This window comes from Nicotiana tabacum, chromosome 11 (genome assembly GCF_000715075.1).
Source record: "Nicotiana tabacum cultivar K326 chromosome 11, ASM71507v2, whole genome shotgun sequence".
In the NCBI taxonomy this organism is placed as follows: Eukaryota; Viridiplantae; Streptophyta; class Magnoliopsida; order Solanales; family Solanaceae; genus Nicotiana; species Nicotiana tabacum.
In genome coordinates, this window is record NC_134090.1 from 103,109,739 (window position 1) to 103,134,674 (window position 24,936).

The 24,936-nt window shown below is 37.3% G+C and overlaps 2 protein-coding genes across 3 annotated transcripts; both read right to left on the bottom strand.

Moving 5' to 3' along the window:
• Window positions 1–2,037: 2,037 nt before the first annotated feature.
• Window positions 2,038–10,491, bottom strand: LOC107811022 (putative pectinesterase/pectinesterase inhibitor 51). 2 transcript variants are annotated; one of them, XM_075225335.1, is made up of 3 exons: window positions 9,548–10,491; window positions 4,138–4,427; window positions 2,038–2,878 (listed from the first exon to the last, which is right to left on the bottom strand). In XM_075225335.1, the coding sequence occupies exons 1-3, from the start codon at window positions 10,168–10,170 to the stop codon at window positions 2,193–2,195; spliced, it is 1,599 nt and encodes a 532-aa protein (XP_075081436.1). In that variant the 5' UTR covers window positions 10,171–10,491; the 3' UTR covers window positions 2,038–2,192. The 2 variants fall into 2 exon arrangements, with proteins under 2 accessions (XP_075081436.1, XP_016491345.2); XM_016635859.2 differs by having other exon boundaries at window positions 4,138–4,439; window positions 9,548–10,489.
• Window positions 10,492–12,346: 1,855 nt separating this feature from the next.
• On the bottom strand, window positions 12,347–19,027 carry LOC107811021 (uridylate kinase PUMPKIN, chloroplastic). The gene is made up of 8 exons (XM_016635857.2): window positions 18,641–19,027; window positions 17,356–17,503; window positions 17,197–17,250; window positions 15,443–15,534; window positions 13,738–13,964; window positions 13,025–13,201; window positions 12,775–12,902; window positions 12,347–12,702 (listed from the first exon to the last, which is right to left on the bottom strand). Exons 1-7 carry the CDS (start codon window positions 18,817–18,819, stop codon window positions 12,793–12,795), a joined length of 987 nt encoding a protein of 328 aa, XP_016491343.2. The 5' UTR covers window positions 18,820–19,027; the 3' UTR covers window positions 12,347–12,702; window positions 12,775–12,792.
• Window positions 19,028–24,936: the final 5,909 nt, after the last annotated feature.

A 24,936-nucleotide genomic window follows, 5' to 3' on the forward strand; every position in this document is an offset into this window, starting at 1 on the left:
ACCTGACGCTTCCTTGTCCTGTAATGATCTATTGTGTCGACCGTGATAAGACCTTATGTCGGTAGCGAATCTATCTGCTGACCGAAAACCTCTGTCGCAGCCTTCAGTCCGTTAATAAGGCAAAAATCGAACCCTCGAAGACTATCTGTCTGTGTCTAAGTTGTCTTTTGATTTTTCTTTATTTTTCTCCCGTCCCTTTGCCGACGATGGGAAACCAATCTTATCATCTTCGATCCTTATCTTTGGTTTAAACCAATTGGGACATTCGCCTAAGTCGTTGCTTGAACTCAAGCAAGATTTCCTTCAGTTTCCGGGAAGCGTCTGAACTTCTCGGATTCAATCCCTTGGTGAATGCTTTAGCCTCCCATTCGTCCGGAACAACCAGGAGCAATATCCTCTCCTTTTGGTACCGAGTAACGAACTCTCGCAACAGCTCGAATTCTCCTTGTGCAATTTTGATTATGCCAGCCTTTCAGGCCTGTACCTTTGTGGCCCCGACATGAGCCTTAATAAAAGAATTCACGAGCATCTCAAAGGAATCTATGGAATGCTCGGTTAACAGTGAATACCATGTCAAGTCTCCCCCTCGTGAGAGTCTCTCCAAATTTATTCACCAAAACAGATTCAATCTCGTGAGGATCTAAATCATTCCCCTTCACCGTTGTTATATAGATGGTAATATGCTCCTAAGAGTCTGAAGTTCCGTCATAATTTGTCACGTCGGGCATTTTAAACCGCTTCGAGATTAATTCTGGTGCCGCACTTGGTTTGTACGGCAAATTAGTATACTTCTTCGAGTCTGGTCCTTTCAGCACCGTTGGTGCTCCCGGGATTTGGTCCATGCGAGTCTTCACTTCTCTCATAAACTGCAAAAGTTTATTCTTGAAGGGATCATTTTCGTTATTGGGGCCGGATCCACTCCCCCAGCTCCATCGGAACCAACCTCGCCCCTTGGGGTGTTTTTATCGACCCTCTCCGTTGTTTGATTTGCGAGAGCTCCAGGAATAACTGGATCTTGTCTATTCGAGTTATTGGAAGCCTACAATAACACATGTTTTAACTCCGTCATAACCTTATCCTGCCATATGAGGTGGCCTAGAATGATCGCTTGTTGCTCTTGTAGGACCCTTACCGCATAAACAACATATTCCTCCTCAGCATCATTGGGAGTTGCCTCCCGAACATGTCGCGGGTATCACCTGTCGTGGACCAACGTGGCATTGTTCCCGTCATTGTGGATGTCACTAATTGAATCCTCAAAATGAGGTTGGTCTACTCGAACTTCAGGATTGTGTGTGTTATTAACACCGTTTATCTGCCCTTTTTAATGATTTTTTCTAAGACAAATAATCAAAACACGTTAGTAATATAGGTAAAGATCAGCTTAATTACACGGTTATCTAGGCCCACGGTGGGCACCAAACTATTTGCTTGTAAAACGGTACAGTTAAATTTGTACGTGATTTCTAGACTAGTGAATTAATTCAATCATGAAATAATAAAATAATTGAAGAAATATGTAACACTTAGCCTTGATATGAAGACGAAAAAATAGAAATAATGATTCTGGTACCGAGGCCTCTAGGCGCAATAGTAATAAGAACAAAAAGTAAGAAGATAAAGTTATATAGAGCTTTGAATAGATTATAGTATTAATTTGCCAGTAAATTCGTGTCCTTTACAATAATAGCTGAGCTCACTATTTATAGATACGTCTAGGGAAAAAGGTCCTAGGATCGTGCCCTTTTTTAATGTCAATTATGAGGGCCATTGATAAAGGTGTAACGGTGAACATAATTGACAAATTCTTTGTAACGGACAATGCACTCAATGCTGTGGAATATTCTTCATTAATGCTACCGAGCGGAGGGTATTTATTGCCACTTTATGAGTGTCAATTCCCTCTGATACCAAACAGGATAATTGCCTTCGTTTCCACGTGTCATTCTTTTAAGCGGCCACTTGGCATAACATATTTTACCCTATACAAAAAATATTATAATTAGACCATTTCTAGAACTATTGAAAAAATGTTGATTAATTAACAGTACAAGTTTAACGTAATGCAAGGGTAATTAATGAATTAGTCTAGATTCACAAGCAGAGGGGTCAAAAGTGCATATGTTTGAATTAATTGAAGGTTAAATATGTTACAATGAAATGACCAAAATCAAAATTTGCCAATATTTCAATCATGATGAAGGAATCCATTGATCGCCTTGAATGAAATTATGGAGAGAGTATGAATAAATATGTTGAGCTGGGATTTTGCTACTCCACAACACTCGTTCTTTGGCATTGGCTGCAGCTCCACCACTATTTTCGAATTCTCCGTAGTAAAGAGTTTTCAAAGCAAATTCACCACTCCAAGGCATCCATCCAGCAGGATTAATAAGATCCCCCAGTTTACATTGTATAAAAACTGTCCTGGAATACTCCTTCCATGGTCTTCCAAGGAAAGTTTTGTGTACACTAGCATTACTGTAGTACAACTTCATATATTCTTCAGTTCCATTGATTGAACAATTGTGGAAGACGAATCCTGTTGATTGTCCTGGCTCTATTCTACCATGAGCAGTTACAGCATTGGTTTCGCCATTCTCTGGATTTACTAGCCGAGGGGCGACTAGGATGTCACAGTCTTGGAAAAAGGCGGCCGCGTTTCCAAATATGAAGTCTATATTGCCTTGGATGCGACATGATTTGTAATACTGTCGCAATGAATTGAGATAAAGTGTGTCCTGATTGCCCAGGAATTCGCAGTTTTCTACGATAGAATGATCACTGCTGGATCGAAAAGCTACGGCTTGTTGAGCATCAGGACCTGCTGTGTTTTGAATGGTTAGACCCCTAGCCATGAATCCATCACCAAGTACTCCTGTTTTACAACTCCCCCCAAAAAAAAAGACATCAGAACAACTTATGAAAGCACCAAATTAAAGTATATGTTCTACAGATTTCATCATAATTTTTGGACTGCTTATATATATTCCTTGAAATCATGTGTAGTAGGCTCATTAATGAACGAAGCTAGGAAAAAATGTTAAACACTTTATTACAGTATGAAATGTAAAAGTACTATGACCATTTGTCTAGAAGTATTTGATAACTTTTCGTTTTCAAGTTTTTATTGGAAGTGTGATAAATTTCTTGATAGTATAGCATGATTTTTGTAGCATTTTACTTTATAAGGACAATCACTATACAAGAACATCCTTTTATAAGAGAGAGTCCTTAATTGAGCAAACTGGTCAAAAATAAATGCAGCCACAATGGACTGTGTTCAATTGTACTATTTCATGTTCATATTATTCCAATTTTAAGAACTATTTTTGCAACCATACCCATTAAGAAAATTATTTAATCATAAGGATTATTAGATTAAGTTACCATTTTACCTCTCCTCAAAATTTTTTGATCATTTATTGAAGCAAGAATAAATTTGAAGAAAAAAAATTAGTGCCTTCTTGATTTTTACTCCCTGGTCCACAATAAGTCACTAATTTACTTTGGGCACATCCATTAAGGAAATATTAAATTCTAGACAAAAATAGTTAGTGTGACTAAACTACCCTTAATTAAGTGTTGCAGCATAGTTATAGTAACACTTGTTTCTCTTTTCAAATGTGAGGAGTAAATGATTTTTTAGGGATACGTACACAAGGATTTTAAAAAAACAAATCAAATATTTTCTTGATTATATAAATGGACACTTATTTTGGACCAAAATAAACACTTATCTACCAAATTAGAAAGGCACATTTAAAATGGACCGTAGGACAGTACAGTTTTATCCACTAATTCGGCGAGCCGTACAAGTTTGCCGGTGCATGATTTATGAGCATTAAATTCTAACACGGAGGCGCCAAGCTCATAATTTTTGTCTACGTTGTGCATAAAATAAAATAATTGAAACATTAGTAGATACAACTGTTTATACTGTATTTGTGGTCTTGAAATTAAAATTAGAAAACTTTAGCCTACATTCACAATCGTCGATTTTTTAGGATGAAATTTGAACTTGATTAATTTAAAGAAAAATTGGTAGAATTATTAAATAAGGATTTACATAAAGATCCTATCGTCAAACAAAATGATCAAATGGAATGAACCACCAAGAAATAATAATTCACTTACCGACCGTAGCAGATTCAAAAGTGGTGACTCCATTGTTGCCCATGTGACCAACATTTAATGATCCAGTAATAACAGTTTTGCCCATTCCATCTCCCAAAAATACCACATTTCTCTTCGCCAAAGGGATTCTAATAATCTCATCATACAATCCTGCCTTGATCCATATAACAAATTTCTCATATACCAAGTAGTTCGGCGCTGCATTCACCGCCTCCTGCACGGTTTTATAGTCACAATTTCCAGCCTTGCAAACCGTCACATTCGACTTCAAACTCGAAGGTACCCCGCCCCTGATATACATTCTGATCGTGAAATGTAATATAATTAAGTAATTAAAAATATATTTCGTCTAACAATTTAAATTTTCAGATAAGGTGAACATACAAATTCAATATATACCTTGTTGGGAAGCGTATCAAGCTAATAGAAAGAAAAGAATATTTAAAAGAGAAAAACAATAAATTGTACAAGACAAAACAAGACAAGATTTACGTGGTTCGGCAATTTTTGCCTACTTCACGGTCACACAAAGAATAGTTCTTTATTAATTGAAGAGAGAAAGAAGAAGTTTTGGGATGATCTACAAATGAAAATGTAGACCCCTATTTATAGGCATTTGAATGCTCTGCCGAGGTAAACGCTTACATCATAAGAATGCCGATGTAAGAGCTTACATCATAAGAATGCCGAGGTAAGCGCTTACATCACAAGAATGTCGATGTAAGCGCTTACATCATATTTTCATCTCTTTTTGATTTTTCTTTCTTTTGTTTTGTCTACTTTCACATACAACAATAGGTTTGGTCCTATCAATCTCCCCCTCAAACCTATGTTACATCAAGAAAGAAAATAAAAAAAAGATTTGTTATTCTCTGGTGGCGCCTTCACGCTATCAGTCTTGAAGGCTAACTGAGGCAGTGCACAGCCTCAGTTTGTCAACACCGACAACTTTGGTCAACATGTCTGACGGGTTCTTGATCCTGGTATCTTCTGTAGGGAAAGAATTCCTTCATTTATCAACTCTCGGATATGATGATACCTCAACTGGATATGCTTCGATCTTGCATGAATACTGGATTCTTGGCAAGATGAATTGCACTCTGGCTATCGCTGAAAAGCTCACAATTGTCCTGCTCTTTACCTAGCTCTTTAAGAAAATTCTTGAGCCAAATCATCTCTTTTCCAGCTTCTGAGATTGCCATGTACTCTGCTTCAGTGGTAGATAGAGCAACACTTTTCTGAAGTTTGGACATCCAACTAGCAGCAGTACCACCCAAGGTGAACACGTAGCCCGTGGTACTTTTTTGACTATCCAGATCGCTGCCTAAATTTACATCAGCAAAACCTTGTAAGATAATATTGCTCTTTTTAAAACAAAGTGTCATACCTGAGGTGCCTTTGAGATATCGCAATATCCATTTTACACCTTCCCAATGCTCCTTTCATGGATCTGACATGTATCTACTGACAACTCCAACAACATGGGCTATGTCAGGTCTAGTGCAAACCATAGCATCCATCAAACTTCCTACTGCTGAAGCATACAGAACTTTGGACATGTACTTCCTTTCTTCGTCTGTCTTAGGTGATTGGTCCTTTGACAGATTTAGATGGCTTTCGAGTGGAGTGCTTCTGGTCTTTGCATCATGAAGACTGAACCTGCTTAGTACCTTCTGTATGTACTTTTCTTGAGACAATTTTAAGGTTCCTTCCGACCTGTTTCTGCTAATCCTCATCCCAAGCATTTGCTTAGCTGGTCCTAAGTCTTTCATTTCAAACTCCTCTGCCAGTTGTTGCTTAACCAAATTGATCTCATTTATGCTAGATCCTGAAATTATCATATCATCAACGTACAACAGTAAAATAATATAGGATTCATCAAGATTTTTGATATAACAGCAATGGTCCATCTCACATCGTGTGAAACCATTTTTATGCATGAATCCATCAAATTTCTTGTACCATTGTCGGGGAGCTTGTTTCAAACCATACAAACTCTTCTTCAACTTACACACAAAGTTTTCTTTACCAGAAACTTGAAAACCTTCAGGTTGCTTCATGTAGATGTCTTCTTCAAGGTCACCATGCAAGAAAGCAGTTTTAACATCTAGCTGCTCCAAATGCAAATTTTCTGCAGCTACGATACTTAGCACCAACCTGATAGTAGTTAATTTGACTACAGGAGAGAAGATCTTGGTGTAGTCAATTCCTTCCTTCTGCTAAAAGCCTTTTACTACTAATCGTATTTTGTATCTCTTCTTACCATCATCTCTTCCTTGATTTTGTACACCCACTTGTTCTGCAATGCCTTCTTTCCTTTTGGTAACTCCGTAAGTATCCATGTTTTATTCTTTTGAAGAGAATTCATCTCTTTTTTCATGGCTAGCTTCCACTTATCAGAGTCTATTACCTGCATTGCTTCAACAAAATGCTCTGGTTCTCCAGAATCAGTAAGAAGTAAATAGTGAAAAGAGAGAGTTAACCTATCTGGAGCATTCGTGACTCTTTTAGATCTCCTCAATGTAGGTTCATGAGTAACAGAATCCGAATTCGATTCAGGTCCTGATTCCAGATTTGGTTCTGCATTTGATTCTATCTCTGGTTCCGGTTCTGGTTCTGATCCAGGTTCGACTTCTAGTTCTTCTTCAAATTCGGCTTCTGGTTCTTCATCTTCAATTTCAGAATTAGTTGTAATCCCTCTAGCCACTTCATTTTCTGAGATTTCTTCTAACTCAACTGTTTCAGACATTGTCTGTTTACTGGTGTTGGTTGGTTCTACTTCAAGCTTGTCCTTGTACATCACATTTTCATTAAATGTGACATTCCTGTGTCTTAGGATCTTTCTATTCTAATCATCCCAAAATCGATAACCAAAATTATCATCACCATAGCCAATAAAGAAATATTTTTTGGCTTTAGGATCAAGCTTATCTCTATCATTAGAGTTTACATAAACATAAGCAACACAACCAGAACTTTTCAGATGTGAGAGAGAGTTACCTTCTTTCCTGTCCATACCTCCTCGGGAATTTCAAAATTCAGTGGTACAGAGGGTCCCCTATTTATGAGGTAAGCTGCCGTGTTAACAGCCTCAGCCCAAAAATATTTCGGCAATCCAGAATGTATTCTCATACTTCTGGCTCGTTCATTCAGGGTTCTGTTCATCCTCTCAGCAACACCATTTTGTTCCGGTGTTCTAGGAACTGTCTTGATCATTCTGATCCCATTCTCCAAGCAAAATGCTTTGAACTCTTGGCTATCATACTCTTCTCCATTGTCAGACTTCAGACATTTTAACTTTAGACTTGTCTGATTTTTAGCTTCAGCTTTCCATCTTTTAAAGGTAACAAACACATCAGATTTTTTTTCCAGAAAATAAACCCATACCTTTCTTGTGGAGTCATCAATGAAGGTGACATAATAGCGTGAGCCTCCTAGAGAAGTTACAGGAGCTAGTCCCCACACATCTGTATGCACTAGTTTCAGTTTCTCTTTCTTTGGCGTCCTTCCCACCTTTGAGAAACTAACTCTCTTTTGTTTCCCGTAAATGCAATCTTCGCAACCTAATTCAACATGTTTTAGGTTTGGAAACTTTTCTTTGGATGCCAAAAGCTTCATTCCCTTCTCACTCATATGCCCGAGCCTCCGGTGCCACAATGTTGTATCACGACCATGATCAACTGTTGCTATAGTATCTCTTTCTATTGTAGTTGCATACAGTGTTCCCCTTTTGAAGCCTCGTGCCACAACCAAATTCCCTTTGGTTATCTTCCACGATCCGTTGCCGAATGTTATTGTATATCCTTCATCGTCAATCTAACCCATAGATATCAGATTTTTCTTAAGGCCAGGAACATGTCATACATTTTGCAATTTCTATAGCGTGCCTTGTGAAGTCTTTATATGAACTTCACCTTTTCCGGAAATGTCGAGAGGTTCGCTGTCTGCTAGATAAACTTTCCCAAATTTTCCAGCAATATAATTATGCAATAATTCTTTGCATGATGTAGAGTGAAATGATGCACCTGAGTCCAGAATCCAAGATTCGACTGGACTGTCTGCACAACAAATTAGTGCATCACCGACTTGTTCAGCAATTACATTTGCTGAATTTTCTTCCTTCTTCTTCTTCTTTGGTTCTCTACACTGGCTACTGTAGTGACCCTTTTTATCACAATTCCAACAAGTAATGTCCTTGCGATTTTTGGATTGTCCTCTTCTCCTTGACTTTGATCTGCCACGACCATAACTCTGTTCTCTTTGGTTAATTCTCCCCCTGCTTTCGGTACTAAAAGCAGATCCTGAGGAATCACTTGATTCTCTTCGGCGAATATCTTCGCTTAGAACCAAGTCTCTAATATCATTCAATTTGAGTTTGGTACTTCCTGATGAACTGCTAACTGCAGTTACTGTTGCAGACCAACTCTCCAGTAAAGATGATAGTAGAATCAACGCTCTGATTTCGTCATCAATTGTTATATTAACAGAACTCAACTAAGTTAATATTGTATTAAACTCATTGATATGTTCCGTGACTGATCCACCTTCTGTCATTTTTAAGTTGAACAATCGACGCATCAAATAGACTTTATTTGAAGCAGATGGTTTCTAATACATATTTGATAACGCCTTCATCAGGCCTGCAGTGGTCTTCTCGTTAATGATGTTAAATGCCACATTTCGTGTTAGCGTCAAACGAATCACACCAAGAGCTTGGCGATCTAATAGATCCCAATCCGCTTTGGACAAAGTCTCTGGTTTCACCTCGGTCATAGGTAAGTGTAATTTTTTCTGGTACAAATAGTCCTCTATTTGCATTTTCCAGAATCCAAAATCTTTGCCATTGAACTTGTCAATCTTAACCTTCTCTTCTTCCGATGCCATTTTCACAAAAACAATTTATGTGAATAGTGCTTGTGAATAGTAACGATGATCAATAGTGTCGCACTATTCTTGTGAATAGTACCTGCACCAATACTGTACTTTTCTACCAGAATTACACTGTCTGTGCTCTGATACCAGTTGTTGGGAAGCGTATCAAGCTAATAGAAAGAAAAAAATATTTAAGAGAGAAGCAATAAATTGCACAAGACAAGACAAAACAAGACAAGATTTACGTGGTTCGGCAATTTTTGCCTACTCCACGGCCACACAAAGAATAGCTCTTTATTAATTGAAGAGAGAAAGAAAAAGTTTTGGGATGATCTACAAATGAAAATGTAGACCCCTATTTATAGCATTTGAATGTCCTACCGAGGTAAGCGCTTAAATCATAAGAATGCCGAGGTAAGCGCTTACATCACAAGAATGTCGATGTAAGTGCTTATATCATATTTTCATCTCTTTTTAATTTTTCTTTCTTTTGTTTTGTCTACTTTCACATACAACAATAGGTTTGGTCCTATCATACCTGGTCCCCCTAACACCTTCCCAAAATCCGTCACGCTCTGTCTTTGGCGGACCCCATGATCCGGTTTTGCTCCCGTGAATGTCGTAATTCATGAGCATCCCCAGAGTATTGCTGGTGAACCCAATCAAGGAATCCACAAATACTATAGTTTTTCTCACTTGAACGGTGTCGTTTACTTTTTGCAAACCTGACGAGCAGCCGTGTTGGTACCCCAGCGCGGCACTCATCCATGCACGAGCGTCCTTCATTTTACCACCTGGCAATGCATGATCAGCTGTCTGTTTGAATCTGTACTCTGAAGACTCGAGTCCCTCCATGCAATTTTTCGCGGCGACCGTGAGGTTCAGATTTCCAGCCGAAACATTCAAGATATCCTTCACCATGGCCTGGGCCTTGGTAAGTTTTTGTGAGGAGAGGCCCAAGGCCAAATGGATTATTTGAAGTGTTGTAGGGTTGGAAGGCAAGTGATGATGGAATGAAGCCTCGCATGTTGATGGTTCGCGTGAGGCCTTGCAGGCTCCTCGAATCTCAGGCGGAAAATGGAGGTGATGGTGATTTTTGGCGTAAGAGAAGGTGAAGAATAAAAAGAGGGAAAGAATTGCCAGAGAGAAATGAGACGCCATTGAATTGGATTAATTGCGAGATGGTTTGGAGTTTGTTGGAAAGAATGGTAGGTTTCTTTAAGTTTGGTATTTTTCATGGTTTAATTTAGTGGATCAATGGCTGAATGGCAAGTGTTTGACCAGTGTTGAATTTGGTGAATGGCGAGGAATGCCAGTATTGTGTTCTGTTGAGGTTTTGGGGTGCAGGGGCGGAGGCTTGGTGAGAGTTTCACATGATTGAGGAAAATAGCCTCGTGCATGTGTGTTTTGGACATGTGCCTTATAGGTGTCGGCAGTAGTAATAAATTGAATCACCACGAATCGAAAGAAAGGATTTTATGAATCAGAAAGAATTGTTAGGGTGTGTTTGGCACGAAGCTAGAAAATATTTTCATGGAAAATGAGTGATTTTATAATTTATTTTCTCTTGTTTGGTGAATGAAAAACTTTTTATGAAAAATATTTTCTAGTGTTTGGTGATAGTAGAAAATATTGTTTAGGAAAATAACTTTTTATGCTACTCTCTTCACCCCGTTCCCCCAAGTCCCCATGTTTCCTGTGCTATCCCCCCCCCCCCCCCCAATATCCAATATTTGGACTTTATTTTCTTTCAAATTTAATTATTCTTCTAAAAGTTTATACAAACTCAAAGGAACTAATATGTTGCATTACTTTTTTACGTAAAAATAACGCTGAAATTTGTGCTCCATAACTAAAAAGAAAATACGTTTTTTTTTTGTTCATAAAGAAAGTACTCTTTCTACAACATGAAAATAAAGTACTTATTTTGTTGAAATAAAAGAAAATACTTTTCCTATATCATAAAAAGAAAATCCCATTTTGTTGAAATTAAAAAGAAAAATAAATCTACATCATGAAAAAAATACTTTTTTTTGTTGATAGGGGTGGTGTTGGGGGTGTGGGTGGGTTGGTGGGGATGGAAAATAGGGCGGGGAAGGTTAAAAAAGAGTTTTGGAATTGATAGGGAAAATATTTTTCTCCAATTGGAGGAAAATAAGTTCATGAAAAAAAATATTTTTCAAAATATTTAAGCCAATCAAACATGAGAAAAATAAAAAATATTTTTAGAATATTTTCCTTCGTACCAAACACACTCTTCTTTCCGAATTTTTTTGAAAAGTGAGATGAACGGTTAATGAAACAACGAAAAATAAAGACCTTTGAAGACTACGATGTGGCATGGAATTGTTCAACTACCACTGTGGTCTATGAAACTAATACTTCCTTCTGTCCACAATAAGGGACCAATTTAATTTTTTATTTTGATCCAAAATAAGTGTTCACTTATATAATTAAGAAAAAATTTAATTTGTTTTTACAAAACTATCCTTATGTACATATCCTTAAAAGGTTTTCTTACTCCTCATATTAAATATTTAATTAAGGGTAGTTTAGTCATACTAGAATTTTTGTATAGAATTTAGTTTTTTTTTAATGGGCATGTCAAAAACAAATTGGTTATTTATTGTGGATCGGAGGGAGTACATTGTATTGAAGCGCAAATGCTTTAGTCGAAAACAATGTGCCAAATTTGCTTTTTTAGGTTCAGAACTTAGTCAAAGTTCAAGTGGAAAACGTTTTTTCCTACATCGAGATTTTAGCTGCTAAAGCATGTTTAAGTTCATTTCTCAAATATTACAGCTTATCGTTTAGCTTATAATCTACTACTTCTTTTTGGTGTATGTGAATCTATTTTTATTTTTTGGTTAGTTTAAAAAAAAATGACTCATTTATAAATTTGGAAATAATTTAACTTAAACTCTCAATTATACCCTTAGTGAGAAGCTTTTATAACCACACAAATATTCTAGATCCTTTTTTGACTTGTTTAGGACCACAAATTTCAAAAATCTTTATTTTTTTCTTAAACTCCGTATCTAATCAAACATGTTCACATAAATTGAAAAAGAGGGAGTAGTTATAATGCACTAATTATTGTTGGTGTCATTGTTGAATAAAATGCATGAATTGTTATATGGATACTGCATCATATAAGAACATTTTTGTCTTCAGATGCTATTCTTATTCCACATGTTATCTCGTATAAAAGAGAATAATACGTAACCGTACAAGTTATACCGAAGTTAATACTACAGTTTCTAGTTTCCGATATCAAACTCCACATAAGCATTTGTTGTACTATTAGTTATGCATAAATTATATTAGTAATGCGGCATTTTGTACCAGAAACCAACCGTTATATAAGTAATTAAATAATTTTATAGATAAATTATATTTTCTTATACTGCAAAACGAATGATACCTAAAAGCATTGGGTTTGGATGGGTGAGCAGGTGTGAGTGGGTGAATATGTTAGGGGCAAGAAGAGAAATGTAGAAACACAAAGGAGCAATACCGTCGAAAAAAAAAGAAGCAACTCTTGGCTACCTAGTTTTGCACTTCAAAGAAAAGCTCTGAAAATTCCTAGGGAGAAGAATTTCTAGTACCCACTAACATGTATCCAGTATCAGCATTTATGTTGAATTCCATGGCTTTCTGTAAAGAGAGCGCACTCCAACTTCTTGGAACAATCTGCAAAAATGAGCTGTCAGTGTGTTAAAATGCTACAGCACAGGAATCCAACTTCCAGCTGCTGAAACAGACCTCTTTTCTTTTTTCCTCTTAAGACACTGCAGCTTCAGTATTCCATGTGTCACCAATTAATGTGCCAACCCTCTCTCCTTTAATGGCTTTAGCAATGTTACCTGGTTTATTGAGATTAAAAACGACAACTGCATAATGACAAATAAGATGGGAAAGGTCAGTACTTAATTAAAAGGGAAAGGCTCGTCAATGACACGTCTTGAATCATCCACAAAAAGGTATAGGGATACAAGGGTAGGAAACCTCGTACCTGGAATGTTGTTCTCTTGGCACAAAGTTATTGCAGTCAGGTCCATCACGGAGAGCTCCTTAGAAATTACATCATGATAAGTCAGGTTATCCTGAAGTCGAGCGTCAGGATTATGCCTAGGGTTATCATCATAGACTCCATCAACGTTGGTTGCCTTCAACACCACCTCAGCATTAACTTCAATGCATTCAAAATTTTATTGGTAAGAAACAAAAAAAAAAAAAAAAAAAAAAAACAGAGACGTGCAATCTTATATATGTTCCAGTAGTAGAGCCTCATTTGTCTCATAGACCACATCATCACTTGGACGAGAACCATATGGGGACAAACTATTCAATCAGGTCCAATGTTATGCGACATTTCCATTTAATGGGAAATAAATTACTAGTTAACATTTAGGTGCTGAAGTGGGCATACAATGAACTTAGTATATTCTTAGCCGAATAGTTTCACATGATCCATGAAGAATTGATTTTAGGAAAATTATCACCTCTGAAGGAACTTTAGTTATTATCCACTCCGTTTAGAATGTCTTTCAAATATAGGACTGTTTACGTTATGGAGAGCTTGTAACATTTGCTTCTTATTTTTGCTTTCTAAATTCTCCAATTTAGAAAGGAAGAATGATAGTTTGCAGAATTTACTTCAATTTGCAAGTATGTCAAAGTTCCATGCATGTAGAAGATCTGAATCAGGAAAAAAGTAGAACTCACTCTCTGCACAACGCAAAGCTGCAGCAGTGTCTGTTGTGAAGAAGGGATTCCCAGTTCCTGCTGCAAAAATTACTACCCTCCCTTTCTCGAGATGCCTAACAGCCCTTCTACGGATATATGGTTCAGCAACTTCCGACATTCGAAATGCAGTCTGGACTCTTGTAGGGATCCCAATGCTCTCCATTGTAGCTTGTAAGAATATTGCATTCATAACAGTTGCCAACATCCTGAAAGGTAAGCGATAAAACTTTCATATTAAGAGTAATGCCAAATTTTCTCAAAGTGATCTCTCTCCCATTCATCTTCAGCACGCACCGATAACTCATAGGACAGGTTAAACAAGAAGTGATGCCACCATTCAACGGAGTTTCAACCTGACCAACTTAAAGAACTGATCTACTCACTCCAGAAGAGCATCAACAAACAAAAGCTTTGTTTCAAGTATATGAGCCTGAAGGTCTGAAGTTCCTAGCAATGCGAATCTTGGTTTGAACACAAATATAAGGAAGACATTTGGACTGAAATCAAGAGTTGCATCACCAGATTCTGCAGAATCTCGGGCTCATATACTTCAAAACAAAAGCATTTGTACCTATTAGACATTAAGAAAAAACAAAATGCATTTGACAAAATACAGATTTTGCTTCATCTCAGGCATAGCCTACTTAGATTGTTGAGAACTGACATCTAAAAAGTATTTAATCTTGTTTTATGTTCCAATCAATTCTAATGTTACCTCATTGTAATATGCTTATATAAACTTCATCTTGGCTAAGAGTTATATAATTCTTAAGAATTTTTCCGAGATCTGGACTAGGGGCAGCCTGCACAGCTTAGATAGTTTTAGAGTACAGCTTAGCTCTCCAGTTTTAATAGCATCGAGTTGTTGCAAGTAAATGTCCAGGACTTTGTAGTATAAATAGATGGTTAGCAGAGAATATGAGTTGCCTGATACAGTTAATTCAATGGTTATCTTCCCATGTTTTTAAATAACTTCAGCTTTCAAAAACTAACTACATCACTATTTTACCATTGGTTTAACAGCCTATCAGAATCCTCTTTGGCCAACAACTTTGAAGCCACCCTAGTATATGATACAATATTACTGTAAAAGCTGCATAACTTTCCTTTCTTAGCTTCTGTAATCTCCAATCATCATCTATTCATGGACATGATAATTCCTTTGAAGCACTTTTTTTATAAATTTAGACACCAACACCAAAGCCCGAAAAGGAAAAAGGGGCCTCGAAACCCGCTCTGATTTGTTTAACCGCTATTTCATGTAACAGGAAAACAACCAAGCCTGTCCTACATCAACATCTTTTTTTGGAAATAGGAAGTAGGAACCCATCAAAATAACTTTTCCTACCACCCTTTGCTGCCTCAAGTATATTTTCTCAAAGCTATCAACGAATGTGTACTTAAGCATACCTTTAAGTTAGAGACATGTCTGTCTAAAGCATACTAAATTGCACAGACAACACTACAAAGCCCGGTTACACCCTTGAATTTCCAGTGATATACCCAGTCGCATGCAAGATCACTAAGTACAGAGAGAAAGTTTTCTTTGAGCAAGAAAAAGTGTCAAATTAACCCAAAAAAGACAGAAAGGTAAACAAATCGATATTTAACTTTTGAAAGCATTTGAAACTAACTTTTTTTTCAAAAATAATTCAAACTAACAGTAAAACAATAACAAACATACCCAATATAATCAGCAGATGAACGATCCAGTCCACTGCTTCCTGCCCAGGAGGATCCACGAAAAATATTACCTCCACCAACCACTATTGCAACCTGCTATATTGCTAGAACAGCTGAGAATCCATGAAAAACCCGAACAAGATCGCCATCAAGGAACTCATAGTAGTCTTATACTGATTTAATCATGGCACATGATCAAAAACAAGAAGTTTGAATAACAAATATGAAAATGAATAATTGAACAGCAGATGAACAGATAGAAATCCAGTCCACTACTTCCTGCCCAAGAGGATCCACCAAAAATATTACTTCCACTAACAACTGCGGCAAACCTACCACAATTTCTAGAAGATCTGAGAAATCTATGAAAAACCAGACCAACATTGCCACTAATGAGCTCATGGCAGATTTATTGATTTAACGTGATATAAGATTGAATATAAGAAGTTAGAATAGCAAATATGATTTCATGCAGCTTGATGCTATTCCTCTATAATTTACTGCCATTTCACGGTTTTTCCCCAAGGTTCGGCTCCCTGGCCATGGAAAACAATCTGGAAAATCTGTGTCCCTTTTACAAGGTTTAAATTTTTCTCATGGATTTTGGCTAATGGCAAATGCCTCACTATTGACAACCTTCGAAATACGGGACATTCTTTATGCAACAGGTGCTCTCTATGTGAGAACGACAAAGAAGATGTTAATCATTTATTTCTTCACCGCAAGATCACATCCAACATCTGGAATTTCATTTTTCGCATCTTGGACATCCGCTGTTGCATGTCAAGATCTACCTTGGATTCCTCCTAGCTTGACATAAAAAAGGATGACTAAATCTTCCTCCTGAAACATGGAACTCCATCCCTGCAGCTGTTTGGTGGGTTATTTGGAAGGAAAGAAATGCTCGAGTCCCCGAAGACCAAAAGGACAGTGTAGTTAATCTTAAACTCAACTGTATATCCCTGCTGGGTTTTGGTGCACTACGGGTTTGGACAATTTGTTAGAGCCGAATGCCACAACTGAGTATCTAAGTTCACTACATTTTCTGTAATGTCCTTATTCCCTTTTTTGGATGTACTGCTAACAGCATTGCTCTTATGATGTGTAAGAATAGCACGGAAAAATTATGTTATTGATATTAATTTATTATAATACAAGGAACCCCATTTATATAGGGTGTGTAAATATACCTAAAACCTTCACTATCAATGTGGGTCACTTATACAAACAACACACTCTATACATGAACTAACTCTAACACGCTGTTTTCTTTCTTTATTACATCAATAAAATTCTTAATTTACCCATCAAGAAAAAAAGAAAATATGAAAATCAACAATTGGTTCATATTTTCAAACACATTAATAATTTGCAAGTTCCCTTGAACGCAAGAAAGTTTCATTGCTATAAAACTTTAATGAAATAACAATAGTCCTTTTAGTTCAATCTCCTCAAAACGATCTTGAGCACTAGCTAGTAGAAAATTTGGGTAAATATTTACTTCAGACAGCACAAGAATCGAAAATGTACAAATGATTGTGATAAGAATCCCAAGGTTGATGCTCCAGGAAAACCATGAATTATAGAGAAAACAATAATAAAACAATAGTCTAAGGATCCCTCAGAAATAGGGATTGATAATATGGGACAAGTAAATAAAACAAATTCAAACATTTCAGATGATGCACCAACTTCATATAATAAAAGAATAAGGATCTTTAAGAAAGAGATATTTGATTTATTCAAAAACTTTACCTCAATTCCAAGACGAGTGACAGCTGCCACCTCCCTTGCAATGGCCATTGTGATCTGTATAACAACATGAAAGCTTGATGAAAGATCAGAAATCTAGAAAGAAGAAGAACAGAACAACACAGAAACATGGAGACATGTGAGCAGCTTTCCTATTCTGACCTTGGGATCAATGTTTTGTGCTTGATCTCCTGCTAGTGCCTCCCCACTAACTTTAAGCAGCACTCTACGCCATCTATATGATGGTTTAGAAGTCCCATTATCTGTCATCGTGACACCAAAAGAAGCTATAGGAGACAACTCTGGTTTCCTATCACAGAACATGTATACAAGGAAATTGATATAAGGAACACACAGCTTCATGGAAAGCAAAGCACAAAATTAAATTCCAAGGGCTAATAATACATATAACAGGTTACCTACGGACTATTAAGTTATACCTAAAGTGACACTGCATCACACGAGTGTTGTCAAAGGCGAAAGCTCTAAAAAGCGCTCCAGGTTATTGGGACTTTAAGTGCAAAGTGCAATTAAAGTGCGGGCTTTAGTAAAAAAAAAAGGTGCAACGAAGGAAAGAATAAAAATATATATGTAATTCAAGAAAACAGAAACAAATTTAGTTCTAATGTTTTCCTCAATAACTGATATTCTTATTTGCCAATTATACTTGTTGTTTAGTACTGCTCGATTAAAGATAAAACTCATGGGCTATGAGGTGCACGCCTTAGTGCCTTGCCTACACAAAAGCGCTGCTTAAGCGAGGTGAAGTGGCCTCATTGAGCTTTCTTGAGCTTCGGGGCTTAAATGCGCCTTAAATGAGCCGTTGACAACACTACACACGCATAAGATAGAACATTGATGTTATTAAAAAATGCAAGGTCATACATAAGGTATCACTAGCATGACGAATAAAATGCCTAAAAGTGGAAAAAATACATTACTGATGTTAAAATACCAAGGAGTACATGTAAAACATTTTTGGTATTGGTACTAAAGCATTCAATCCAAGGTAAATAGGATAAACTGCAGTTCTTGCAATTAGTGATACATTTTCTCTATTTTATTTTATTTTGATAAGTAATTACTGATACATTTACTCAGTGAAAGAAAAATGAAAGTTGGAATAACTAGCCTATTCAACGAAAAGTATAAAAGTATTGAGATTATTAGCTGACTGAACAGAAAGAATGACCTCCATCTGATCGAAGATTTCACACTTAGGCTGCTAAATTTATGAAATTCTACTCTTATTATAAAGTAAAAAGACTTCCTAAACCCTTAAAAATCAGATGCAAAAACGGTTGTGCTCGTGTTTAACAACCCATAACAGTCCCCGGACAATCTGTTTCTCTTAAAATGATATGAAGTAACAAAAATGAAAAGATAAAAAAAAGGGCAATAAGGCAACACAGAAGGAGCGTTAGCACTGCCCAATTGATTACAATACCTTCCATTCAAGTTGTCTGGAGATTTGCCCATGTGAGACGAACAACATTTTACGACCAAAGAATTAAAAGAGTCATCAAGTTTGAAGTGGTGGTGTAGGGGTTTGAAGAAACAGAGAGACGGCGAAGAGATAGCATTGAAAGATGAAATGGGCCGGCAAAAGGATGTAGAGAAAGCCATTGAAAAAAAAAACAGTAAATTACTCTCAAAGGAAAACCGAAATTTGAGAAATCGCAGCGGAATACGATGTTCAATTCTCCTTGTTGTACAAGGTGGGAATGTTCTTTGCGGATAATGTTAAATGTTTGGGCTTTTGAAACATGTCTTCTCCCGAGGAAAATATCTCAGAAAAGAAAAATCTGAGGTTTGCTCTCTTTCAATTTATGCTTCTAATCCATTAGGCTTTCTCATATCCTTTTACTTCATTTGAGCAACATTTTACACGTGCATTATTCATGATTTTTATGCAGTTATTATGTACTTTAAATAGGAAAAAATAAAATCACAGGTTTTTTCCCAACAATGAAATTCGACGACCAAAAGTTGTGTAATTTCGTCTCCTTTGTCTTTGTATTTTAATCAAGAAAATTTTTGCCTCCTAATTTATTGTCCTTCCCAATAAAACTATTTGTTGGTCTTAAAATTTAATATGCTATGTATTAAATAGCCACGTATCATTGTTTTACACCTTATTTATCTATTTTCTTTGGCTATATCGCCTTTTTTTGGCCACTTTAACCATTGCTTTGCTCCTACATAGCCTTTTTCAGTGAGTTTTACCCCCGGTATTGTTGCTCAGCCCTTTTTCTCTATTCTTCATCTTCTTTCTAATTTTTAATCGTTGATTTACCTTTGCATTGCATGCTTCTATCTTCATCTGATTTCTGTTTCAGTTAGTAAAGCTTGGGAGATGAACAACAATGGTGGAGCTCAAGTTTGAGCTCCAATGGTGAAGCCCTAGAAGTTTCTCGAAGGAAAGAGAGAATGAGAGAAAGTGGGAGCAGAAATGATTTTCTGATTAACTAAAAATAATATATGTACAAAGTGTATATGTATACATGTATCCTACACGTGACTCACAAGTGAGTGCACTAACTAACAAAGCACTAACAAAGAAGCTAACTAACTAACTTACTTAACTATGGTTACACATATAATTAAAATAACAATACTCAGTACCCCCTTTCAAGTTGGAAGTGAGGGTGTCACTGCCAACTTGCTCATAACCGTAGCATGCTTGACTCAAGTGAGGGCCTTGGTTAGGACATCAGCTAGCTGGCGATCAGTTCCAACATGATAGAGGGATACTAGGCCTTCTTGTAGCTTATCTCTCACAAAGTGGCAATCGACCTCAATGTGTTTGGTGCGCTCGTGAAACACAGGATTGCGGGCAATGTGTAGAGCTGATTGGTTATCACAGAACACTGGGACAGGTTTAGGGAACTGGACTGTCAGCTCATCAAACAACCTGCACAACCAAGTAAGCTCACCAACAACATTTCTTAGGGCTCTATATTCAGCTTCAGCAGAGGAGAAGGATATGGTGGCCTGTTTCTTAGACTTCCAGCTGATATGACTATCACCAAGGAGCACCAGATATCCAGTAACAGACTTCCTAGAATCTGGGCAAGCTACCCAATTAGAATCACAATACCCTTTAACAGAATAATCAGAGATAGCAGACATGAAAACCCCAAGGGTATGATCAGTCTTCAAATAGCTAAGCAAGTGATAAGCAGCCTTTAAGTGAGGTTCCCTGGGGTCTTGCATAAATTGACTAAGGTGTTGCACACTATATGCAATGTCAAGCCTCGTATTGGTCAGGAAATTCAACTTACCTTTCAGAGTCCTATAGATAGAAGGATCTGTCAGAGGCATACCTTCCTTAGCCTTTAGTTTAACATTAGGATCCAATGGTGAACTGAAGGAACTACAATGGAGACACTCATACTCCTTCAGTAGATAAAGTGCAAACTTCCTTTGGGAGATTATAGCATCATATCCTTGTATAGAACTTCTAGGACTAGGAAATAATGTAATCTTCCCAAGTCCTTGATCCTAAACTGAGCATGTAGAAAAGCTTTCAGCAAAGTAATTTCCTTTGAATTATTACCTGTAATGATTACATCATCAACATAGACAGCAACAAAGATAACAGAGGAGTCAGTCTTCTTGTAAAATAGGGAATAATCATTAAGAGAGTGAACATATCCTTTGGAACACAGAGCCTCAGCTAGTTTAGCATACCACTGTCGAATGGCCTGTTTCAAGCCATATAGTGATTTGTTCAACTGACACACTAGCCCAGGTTTATCAACTAATATGCCAGGGGGTAGATCCATATACACTTCCTCATGGAGGTCTCCATGAAGGAAGGCATTATTTACATCAAGTTGAAAAGTTCCCCAATATTTCTTTATTACAGTTGTTATGAGTGCCTTGATGGTAGTCATTTTCACAACCGGGGAAAAGGTCTCAGTAGAGTCAACACCAGCTTGCTGAGTATACCCTTTTACCACCAATTTGGCCTTGAATCTCTCAACACTACCATAAGTTTTGTGCTTGACTTTATATACCCATCTACAGCCTATTGACCTCTTGCCTGTAGGTAAGGGAACTAAATCCCATGTCTGATTAGCATGAAGGGCCTCAAATTCTAATGTCATGGCTGCTTGCCAAGCTAGATCTAAAACTGCTTCCTCATAAGAATTTGGCTCATTGTCATGGCAAATACTTTCCACAAGATGCTGACTATTAGGAACCAGAGAGGTGAAAGAAACATGATGGTGCTTAGAAAAAAGAGCACTAAGGGAAAAAAGGGAATCTGGAGAGGATGTGGGCACAGAAGGTGTTGAGACAGGTACAGGGTGTGTATCAGGGTGCAAGTTAGGCATGGAACACACATAATCTTTCAAATGCACTGGTAGGTGATGTTCTCTAGTAGATCTCTTAGATATTTGGTTTACTTCAGGGAAAGATGGTGAAGGTGAAAGAACAACCTGTGATGGATTACAGGGAGAATTCACAGATGAATTGTCTATAGGTGAGTCTATAGAGGGGACATCAACATTATTTGTTGATGATTGAGAAGTGTGAGTATCAAAATAGTTATGGATATCAGGATGTACCTCAGTGAGTGGTATATCCTATGTAAAAGAAGTAGGATCAAGAACTGGAGGAAAGTGAGGAGAGGAATCATATACAATAGCAAAGGGGAAAATATGCTCATGAAAGGTCACATCCCTAGAAATATGAATCTTCTTAGTGGCCAAATTGAGAACTTTGTACCCTTTTGTCTCATAAGGATATCCCACAAAGACATGGGGAGTGGTTCTAGGTTCAAATTTATCTCTATGAATCTTGGGTATAGTGGGAAAACATAGGCAACAAAAACTTCTGAGGTAGGAATAGGTTGGTTTTTTATTGTAAAGGACTTCAATTGGGAATTTGTTTTTCAGATAAGTAGTGGAGAGTCTATTGATAATATGAGTGGCAGCCAAAACACACTCACCCCAATATTGTAAAGGTAATTTGGACTGGAAAAGGAGTGCTCTAGCAGTTTCCAAAAGGTACCTATATTTTCTTTTTACGACCCCATTTTGTTGAGGAGTGTAGGGACATATTCTTTGATGAATAATCCCTTTTGACTGAAGAAAAGATGAGGTTTCTACATTTACAAACTCTGAACCATTGTCTGAACTAATGTACCTTATATTTGTTTTGAAGTGAGTTTCAACTAATGATATAAACCCTTTGATAACTTGCAATGTATTGCTCTTATTGGTTAAGAGGTGAGTCCAGGTGGCCCTACTATAGTCATCTACTAAGGTGAGAAAGTATTTATAGTTGTCATGAGTGGCCACACTATAGGGTCCCCAGAGGTCCACATGAAGAAGTTAAAAAAGAGAGGTTGTGGTACTGGTTCTGTGAGGGAAAGCTAGTCTGGGTTGCCTGGCCATGGGACAAATAGTGCAGAGAAAAGGTTGCTTAGTTGAGAATTGAACAGGAATGGAGGATATCTCTCTCATCTTGATAAAAGGGACATGTCCCAATCTATAATGCCACAGTAAGTCAACTTGATTTATATTAGACAAGAAAGAATGCGATGAAATGCACTGAGTTTTATTACCAATGGAACTATTTACAATTGAGTGTGAATTGCAAGTGGAAACATTTACAGGTCAATCAGAATGTTGGCAGTGTAAGCTATTTACATCAAAGGTTTTAGACAAAATAGAATCTAAAAGAAGCAAAGAGACAGGTGAAGTTGAGAAAGAGTTCTTTGAGCAGGAGTTCTTTAGACAACTTGAACACATGAGGTACAAGTCATCCTTGATCTTACCAATCTACAGAGGCCTCTTCATTGAAGGGGCCTGTAGTAGACATACAAAGTCAGAAAAAGCTACTAGACCTTTAAACTGAGAGGCTAAAGAATGTATTGAAATAAGGTCGTATTTGAAAGAAGGAACATAGAGGACTCTCTGCAATATAATATTTGGTGCAAGGGTAACTCTATAGCCATTTGGTAAAGTGATTAACATAGGATACACTAAATTTTTAATGTGAGTAAGTAAGGATTTGTTGAAGGCCATATGGTTAGAAGCCCCCGAGTCTAGAATCTAAATGCCAGCTCTTGACTTAAAGCATTTACATAACAACAGTCCAAAGTCAATAGAGAGAACAAATACAGAACAAGCGAAAATACCTGTGAAATTCGCATTTCCACCAATAGTGTTGTTGTCTGGGTTATCCCCAGTAGAGCTAGTCTGAAAATGATGGAGTAGAGTCACCAATTGGCCATATTGCTCTTTAGTAAGACTGACATTAGAGTTGTTGCTTTGGGGCTGTATTTCCTCACCATTCACAAGAAAAGTACCAACTGGAGTGCTATGTACATTTGCTGCAGATCTTTTGACTTTATTATACTTAGGGTTGTGATTGAAATCTTGAGGATAACCGTGGAGCTTGAAGCATTTATCTTTGGTATGACCAGCACACTTGTAGTAATCACAAAAAGGACGAGGTCTGCTAGTAGAGGAGTAGTTATTTGGAGAGTAATTTGTCCTGAAATTATTGTTATACATAGGTGCCCAGTTCAGGCTACTATATGAAGAGACATTGGCATTTAGAGAGACATATTCCATCACGACCTGACTTTGGGATTTCACTTCTCTTTGTTTTTCCTCCTAAATGAGCAGAGAAAAAGCTTGTGCCATGGATGGTAAGGGATTCATCATAAGTATACTGCCCCGCACTGTGGTGTATACCTTGTTCAATCCCATAAGAAATTGGATGAGTCTTCTGTCTTGCTCAGATTGTGCATATTTTCCTTAGCTCCACATGTACATTGGCAAGTGCACTGTGATTTGGCACTTATCATGTTCAATTCCTCCCAAAATTTCTTCTTTTTCGTATAATATCCAGTAATATCAAGAACACCTCGAGTTAAGTCGTTAATTTCCTTTTGGATTTAGTACAATTTGGTACCATTCGTCTGGTCGTACCTATCCTCTAACTTTCTCCACAACTCGAAGGCATTACTAGAATATTTGACACTATCAACAATGTCTTTGCACAGAGAATTCAAAATCCAAGAGGTTACCATATCATCACACATCTCCCATTGACGAAATTGTGGGGAATCTAGGTCTGGTCGTTTGTATTCTCCAGTAATAAATCCTATCTTATTTTTGAATGATAGAGCCCTAAGAACACTTCTACTCCAGGATCTATAGCCAATGCCGCTGAACGGAGGTGTGACCAACATTGCACCAGGGTTATCCGATGGGTATAGAAAGGACAACTCAAAATGACTCCAGGGTCAACGCCGACGACGGGAGTAGAACTGCCCGGCTCAACTTCAGTTTCATTGTTTGGATCAAGGATTGTCATGAGAACCCGTGTCAATTTGTCAAAATTGAAGTAAGAAGGAGAGAATGTCGGATCGAGAAAATTGGGGAAAAATGAAGACGGTGATTGTGTCTTCAGAATCCAGAGAAAATTGAGAAGATAAAAGCGAGTAGAGCCTCGCTCTGATACCATGTAAAGCTTGAGATATGAACAACAATGGTGGAGCTTAAATTTGAGCTCCAATGGTGAAACCCTAGAAGTTTCTCGAAGGAAAGAGAGAATGAGAGAAAGTGGGAGCAGAAATGATTTTCTGATTAACTAAAAATAATATTTGTACAAAGTGTATCTGTATACATGTACCCTACACGTGACTCACAAGTGAGTGCACTAACTAACAAAGAAGCTAACTAACTAACTTACTTAACTATGGTTACACATATAATTAAA